This window comes from Centruroides sculpturatus, unplaced genomic scaffold (genome assembly GCF_000671375.1).
Source record: "Centruroides sculpturatus isolate CEXI.00-Female unplaced genomic scaffold, Cexi_2.0 scaffold330, whole genome shotgun sequence".
Classification (NCBI taxonomy): Eukaryota; Metazoa; Arthropoda; class Arachnida; order Scorpiones; family Buthidae; genus Centruroides; species Centruroides sculpturatus.
Window position 1 is genome coordinate 453155 of NW_019384592.1, and position 8505 is coordinate 461659.

At 31.8% G+C, this 8505-nt stretch overlaps 1 protein-coding gene across 1 annotated transcript in view; it reads right to left on the reverse strand.

Annotated features, from left to right (window-relative positions):
* Positions 1–8505, reverse strand: part of LOC111624797 (brefeldin A-inhibited guanine nucleotide-exchange protein 3-like) — a 109218-nt gene that overhangs the window by 88740 nt on the left and 11973 nt on the right. The window contains exon 2 of the mRNA XM_023367748.1: positions 4–53. Within this exon, the coding sequence (XP_023223516.1) occupies positions 4–53 (50 nt within the window). The remainder of the gene's footprint in view (positions 1–3; positions 54–8505) is intronic.

Below are 8505 nucleotides of genomic sequence, written 5' to 3' on the forward strand. Positions count from 1 at the left end.
CCTAATTTCATAAGAAGGTGCTCTCGTTAACCCTTGTTGATTGGCCAAGAATTCTAACATTAAAAATTATAAATAATTAAGTTTTTTTAATTATATATATAAATTTATTTATATAATAAATATAATTCATATAAATAATTCAAAAATTTTATTACTTACAACATAAAAATTGAGTAATACTATAAAATAAATATTTATGCTTATTTTTATCATTATAATATGTAAATTTTGAGATAACAAACATCTTTCTATAAAATAATTAGGGAAATACAATAAAATCTACTTATTATAATTGCAAATTTTATCAAAATTAGCTGCAAGTCCCAAAATGTTTAAGTTAATAGTAATAATTAATTATGACATTAATGTCATAAATAATAATTATAAAATAAATAAACCTTCCAAGTTATATGATTTTTAACTGTTTTAATGTCTTTTTAATGTCAGAATCAATAAAATCAAAATTTCAACTTTTTTAAAATAATTTTTCTCATAAATTATCTTAAAAATTTATTTTCAGAAAATTAAATATCTTTCTGAAATTTAAGATTTTAAAATATATTATAGAAGAATTCTCTATTTTCTCTTATTTCTAGTTGCATATCTTCTGAAGATGAAATCTTAAATTCAAAAATCCTTTAAGATTAAGAGTTGATTCACTTCTTAAGATAAGGATAAGTAATTGTTTTCTTAACATATAATGTACCAGGATATGAAATGCATCCATAACACAGCAAAGGTTACCGTATTTACTTGCATATAAGATGAGGTTTTTATTCATTTTTCATTGCTTCAAAAATCTAGGTCATCCTATACACGCGAGCGAAGGAATCTTTGCATTTTTGCAATAATTTTTGTGAACCGTTGTTCGCATTTTTTACTGGATGCTCACCCTCTGGTGTTTAAAAACAAAAGTATTTTATCTGGTTGTTTGAATCATTCTTGTGTTTGTGTATTGTCAGGAGTAAAGATGTATAACAATAGGAAAAGCAAAACTTTTGAATTGAATTCCAAATTGAAATTCCAAAATCACACAGGAACCCGATATAAGTTTTAATCCATTCCCACATGAAAACAGATGATTATTCGGAAATCGAAATTCAGAGAAACTCATAAGTGTAATTGACAGAGAGTGGATCCGACTGTTAAGAATTGGCATAAAATGTCCCGATTGTCCAACTTTACATGAACAAATTATGTTGTCAATTTTACAAGATTTTTCCTTAAAGTTTAAAATGCCAGTAAGTTTTGCGGGACAATGTGTGCATTTACATGCATTTGACATTTTATTTGTGATTAAAAGAAATAAAATTAAATTGTATTAATACATCTAATTTTCTTTATTTTGATCTTTAAAATCATGCCTCGTCCTATATGTGAGATTGTTTTATAAGCGAGTAAATACAGTATTTAAAATAAAAATTACAGACCTATATATACTATACATTCCCATTATCATCTGTTTGTCTGTCCTTCATTACTCTCAAGAACAGAATTAGATAGGTGAAAATAGAGACCAGATATGAAAAGCTTATAAGGCTGGAGGCCCCAATTAACTATAAATATAAACAAACTTTCAGTCCAGAATAGAAATCACAGGATTTCAATTCCAAATTTTCTGAGGTATGGAGTTAAATAGATAACTGGCATGACTCAGTTGTTATCAGAAATATGATGTACGGAAATAAGACCAAGACACCATTAAAATGCAACCAGATATGGAAAGCTCAGGGGATGGAGACCCTGATTAACTATTGATACATACTTAAAACTTCCAGAGAGCTGGAAAAGGAGCTAGAAAAGAGCTTTAGAATAATAGCCGTTAATTTGATGACCTGATGGCAAAGCAGCTCTCCAGGAATTTTTTTATGGACTGTCTATATGAAAAAGTTGGGCCCATCCTTCATCTGGCTGGCTCCATTGTGAGCCTTGTTGAATCCACAATTTTTATGGAAGAAAGCCCTCTTAGAGCCTACAGGGCAGAAAAAGTAAATAAAAAGAAGACTATTAACTTTGGAAACAAGCATAATTTACATTTGTTTCCTTTACTGTATTAGTAATTCATAGTAAGCACATTTCACTAATTGATTTAAGAATAGTGTCAAAATTAAAGCACTTGAATTTTCACCCAATGCCAGCAACTTCATTAGATTAAAAAAACTCAGTCTATCCCAACATAACTATCATCTTATTAGTAAACCACAAGATGTTTTTCTGCAACAGATTTTTGTAAAAAATATTCATTTAATATAGAGGAAATTATACACCATATTTCTGTGCACATACCAGCATGCTCTTATACATGAGCATGTTCATCCATCCAAATATAAGAGCAGTATATTCCACAAAGTGCTTTAAAAAACTTACTATTTAAAAAAATTATTTTATAGTATCAGAAGCATTTTGTGTTTTTTTACTTTTTATTTTTAATAATGCCACTGAACAGTTAGTTTATCAGTGCATTTACAATTATTATTATTATTATACTTTACATATCACACTTGAAAAGAATTCAATAATTAATGAATTCTAGTATTAAAATAATAATATGTTTATTTTTCATGACAGATGCAATAATACTAAACTAACAGATGGTTTCTACACACTATTTATATACAGCTACATTAACATATTTATGAAGAAAATAACAGAATACATTACTATTTATTTATATTAAAATATAGATTTAAAAAACAATTATTATTTTGTANACCTTTGAGTTGCTAATATCTATATTTTTAGCTTTGAACAACTCAAAGCTAAAAGTATAAATTTAGTTACTTTAGTTTTATTTGATTTAAAAAACTATTTTGTAATATTTCATTTGATATCTAAGATACATGTATCTGTACTTATTCAATCAAAATATTAATAATGTTAACCCATTTTAACACGGCTTAAACTTTAATTAAAATGTCCAAGTTTAGACACTTGAATACAATCAATCAATTAATCAATCATTTTTATTAGGTGTTCGAGGCACATACTCAGCACAGCTGAGAAAAATTATATCATTTTACAATAGTACATATTAACAGTGTATACAAAACTGTTAGTTAAATACAAAATATTAGAGAGAATAATTAATACATTAATAACATTAATACAGAATAACAACGAAATATTATTACAGAATAGCAATGTATACAGAGTTATCAGATGTAGAAAATATTGCAGACAGAGTATTTAGAACTTAATAACTAACATGAGAAAAATAAACTTAATAACTAAAATTAAAGCTAAGAGAGAGTTCAATGGAATAATATAGAGGAAAAATGTGCAGAGCAAAACACCAGGAGTAACTTCATATTCTCTTGAAATAAGTCCGTTATGGAGGAACCACAAAACTCCTTGGAGTAAACCTGTCCACAAGAGCCTCCAAAACACCTTGAGTACTTGTAGAACAAGTCTTGCAGGATAGAACCGCCAGGAATAACTCCATATTCTCTTGAAATTATTCCATCAGGGAGGAACCACAAATACTCCTTAGAGTAAACTTATCCATAAGGATCTCCAAGACACCTAGAGTACAGGAGTACTTACTGAACACAAAAATGCACTTGCAGAACAAGAATTAGACAAGGTCAAAAGTATTTCATGTGTAGATTGATTCATGGTAACTTATGTAGTAATTGATTAAAGCAAGAACAAAAATAATCAGGAGTCAGTTTAGCAAAATTTTCATTGATTCCATCAGATTTATCAGGTTGGATGGTGTGAAGTTTAGAAGAAATAGTAGTAAGCTATTCTCTGGTAGCAGTTGGTGCAATAATATCTTGCTGTTTGACTAGTCTGTAAAATGATTTGAAGATCTCTTTATTCATTAACAGCTCTTTATGCTTACATGGCCAGTTTAATTTGTAATTTTTAACACTAAGTTCTAAGGCCAGGCATTCAGCTTCCAATAAGATACATTCGAAAAGATAATGATCAACATTATCAGGCTGATTACAGATGGAACAGAAAGAAGTTTGTTTACCAGTGAACCTTTGTAAGTAGATAGAAAACTTACCATGACTGATAAGAAATTGAGTAATATGTGGGCTGAGTAATATTTATGCTTCTTGAGGTAATCTGTAATGCAGGGTATAAATTTGTAGGTTACGACATTATGCTTTTGGTCCCAAGTATGCTGCCAACAATTTATGAGGTTGTCATATAGTAATTTTTTAGTTGTTCTATGACTGATCTTGTTATATATAATATTGGACAGTATATCAGTCACAACTTCTTTTGCAAGTTGATCAACTCTTTCATTACTAGCTATCCCATGGTGACCATGTACCCAAGTAATACTGTACATGTTATTGGAATTGAAAATGAGAGTACGTATGTCTGTTGCAGTACGTGCTCTCATTTTCAATTTTACCTTGAATACTGTATTATAATTTGGGCTTAGTTATTGCACAGTTTAAAATTAGCAGTTGTGTTTTTGATAATTGTTAACATTAACTTTGTCTTTCTAATAAATTATATTATAATTAATCATTTGCTATATTCATTATAAGCATGCTAAATACTTAAATATGTAAAACTAAATATTAAACATTTTGATTTAGATCTTAGTAAATGGATTGATATTATCTTATTTATCTGAATCAATTCAGAAGCAATTAAGGTATTTATTTATACATTAAAAATCATTTAATACCTTTCAATTTAGTCTAGAAAAGTAACCTAAATACATATACTTTTTCATAGGCCAAAAAGTATGAAGACAGATTAATTATGCAATAAACAGGTCATGAACATGGTTAATGTGTTTTCTTAAACTTTACTGAAAAAAAAACAAATTTATAAACAACTTTATCTTCTCAGATTTTATGAAGAAAAAATCTATTAATAAATTTTCATTTTTTTTCACCCACAGTTTTTATAACAAAAAATTTTTCTTAAGTTTCATTGACAATCAATTTCTGCCTGATCAGTAAAACTACTTTTTCTGTAATTCATTACATAAAAAAATTGTTTTGTTAGCTTTATATATATTATAACATTTTGTTAGTTTTATTTTATCAAATTTCATTACTTCTTACATAAAAGAAGAAAAAAAAATGTAATTTTGTAACAAATTTTCTTTTTTAAAAAAGTATTTTTTTTCTTAACATCAATTTTGTCTAAAACCACTATAATGAAGTAACTATAGCTGCAACTAATCACTAGTAAAATTTATTTTAAATAAATTTTATTTTAACATAAATCATTGAGCTACTTCCATACTTGATTTAGATGAGAGTTAAAAACATTTTAAACTTTTTACAATGGAAGTTAATCTTCCACTAAATTAATGTGTCTCAAATTCTCTGATTAAATTTTGTTATATTTTTCTTTTTCATTTAATCTTGTTTAAGATTTATTAAGGCCGAAAAGAGTTCTTTAAATTACATTTGAGCCATTATATTAAATATAATAAATAAATGATTTTAACAAAAACAAAAATTAAAGTTTTCATTCATTTTTATTTCTAAGTTGTCAATTTTAATCTCTTTTCTCATGAACAAATCAGATCCAAAGAATCACAATTAGAAGATATCACTGAAATATTTTTCATTTATATTTTCATTATTTAAATTGGAATGTTTAGATTTGAAAGTTATAATAATTTCAATTGTACTGAATTCTTTTTTAAAGAACTTGTTTTATGGAAACATCACCAAACGATCACCTAAATAATCAGGTATAATTCCACTAATTTAAATAATTAACACAAAGTAATTTGCTACTAGGGGTAGACGCTAGATACCATCTCTTAACTAAATTAATAATTATAATTTTAAGTTCACTGCACGGGAAGCTGAGGCTGTGGGTTCAAGCCCCGCCCGGGTCAGTTCTTTTCTTCCAGATGGTTCTAAATTTATTTAATAAATTATTAAAATTATAATTATTTAATTAAGAGATGACGTCTAATGTTTACCTCTAGTAGCAAATTATTTTGTATTAATTATTTAAATTAATGGAATTATAGCCTGATTATTTAGGCGATCATTTGGTGATGTTTGTTAGACTTGTTTTATTCTCTAAAAATAGATGATGTGAGAATGCCTATATTAAAAGAAAATTCTTACTTTTTTTCCTGAATTTAATTTTCTAAATATTTCAATATTTTTCTAATTTATAATACATTTTCTAAATTCAATTTGATAAATGTTTCTAAAATAAAAAATTAATTATTTATCATGATTTACATAAAATACTCATCGCTACTTTAGAAGTTCAAACAGAAAAAAACTGTTTTGTTGGAGTTAAAATAGAAAAAAACAAACAAATTTCCTAATATCTTCAGACTTCTTAAGCTCATCTTCAGGGAATAAAAATCAAAAACATAACAAAACATTATTCAACTGAAGTTGAATTTTTACAAAGTTTCATAAGTTCACAATTAAAGAATAAAAATTAAATTTTTTATATTTGTTGATGATTAAATGTTTTAAATTGAAACCATTTGACAATGTTTTGTTTGATTAAAGTCGAAATTTTATATACTTTATGTATTTTTTTATTTTTATTCACTGAAGATGTACATAAGTTGTCTGAAATTATCAAAAACTTGCATTTTTTTCCTCCAATTTGAATCTAACAAAGAAATTTTTTAGTAATAATATTTATAATCAGTATATTTTTCAACAATTTTTTAAAATTTGCACTAAAATATTACCAATAATATGTTTTTTTTATTATTACAATTGTTTTATTATTAAATTTAATTAATTTATAATATATGTTTTTCATAAATCAAATGCCAAAGATTGTGCAGAGAAGCATCAGGTGATTGTATGCAGTGCCGGCCCGAGGCAAGTTTTAGGATGGAGCGAGATCCTATTATGGTGCCCAGGGGTGGAACCCCGCCCATGCACTCGACCCACGCGCGTCTCAACAGATAAGGCCATTCACATACTGGCCACACGCTTGCAATTAAAATATCAAAAAGCAAAAAAAAATATTTTTTCCTTTAATTTTCTTTACCATTGAGGCGCCCCCTATGACTTAGCGCCTGGAGTGGCTATTCTGTTTGCCATATGGTAGGGCCAGCTCTGATTATATACAAGCATCTGGGGTAAGTGTATAGTGTACTAGTTATATGATTAATCATTTTGGGTCTGCAATACTGTCAAATGGAAATTAATTGTAAAAAATTTGTGTGTGGTAGAATCACTTTCAACTGTAGGCACCAACGTGGGCGATGGTCGATTGGCACTACAATCCTTTGTTTAGTCGTAAGTAGCGGAGCTCTTGTCAAACACACCTGAACTGGCTCATGGCAGGTCGAATAAGCGCGGTGGTCTGACGAAACGCTCACGTCATCCCGGGAGGCCCTCTGGTGCCGACTGTAGGCGTTAGCGCCTCAGTACTCCCCGCGAGTGTCAACGATACTTCAGGTTGAAGCGTACCCGTCGTCCAGAGCGGGTTGTGACCGGTGGTTGGGTCTCGTCGAGGTCCGTTGGTGGTGGGGGTCTCTCTTCCGTGCTGGTTGGGGCGGAAGTTGTAGGGTCGGCGACAAAGGCTGGTTTGAGGCGGTCGATAGTAACCGTCACCTCCTTGCCGTTGATGTTAACCCTGAACGTCTTGTCGGAGCGCTGGAGGACTTGGAACGGGCCATCGTATGGGGGCTGTAGAGGTTTACGTATGGCGTCGTGGCGCACGAAGACGTGGGAACAGGTCTGTAGGTTGCGGAACACAAACGTCTGGTGGTTGCCGTGTTTGCGCGGTGAGACGGGACGTAGTCGTCGCATCCTGCCCCAGAGATCAGAGACAAAATCAGACGCGTCTACCGTGTTGTCGTTGTTGTTGACAAAAAATTCTCCGGGCAAGCGCAGCGTTTGTCCGTAGACCAGCTCGGCTGCGGTGGCGTTGATGTCTTCTTTGTACGTGGTCTGGATCCCCAGGAGCACTATGGGTAGGTCGTCCGTCCAGCGGTCAGCAGAGTGGCACTTGATCGCTGCCTTAAGTTGCCGGTGAAATCGTTCGATAATTCCGTTGGCGGCTGGGTGAAAGGCGGTGGTGCGGATTCTCGACGTACCTGTCAGCGCTGTGAGTGCTTTGAACAGGTGGGACTCAAATTGTCGTCCCTGATCTGTTGTCAGCCGCTGTGGAACACCGAAACGAGCGATCCAGCCATCAAAAAATGTTTTGGCTACGGCGGCAGCTGTGATCTCCGACATAGGAAATGCTTCCGGCCAACGGGAGAAACGGTCGATTGCCGTGAGGCAATATGTGAAACCGTTGGATGGCGGAAGCGGTCCAACGATGTCGATGTGGACGTGGTCGAATCGCTGATTTGGCGGGGCGAATGATCCAGTCGGTGAGACGGTGTGCCGGGTGATCTTGTTCTTCTGGCACGCAATACAGCTACGTACGAACTTTTTGCAGTCACGCTCGATGTCGGGCCACACGAAGGACTTCTTAACGAGGCGACATGTGGCTCTCACCCCGGGGTGTGACAACCCGTGCAGTGAGGCGATTGCCTGCTGTCGGAAGTCTTTGGTGACGAAGGGACGAGCGTTGAGC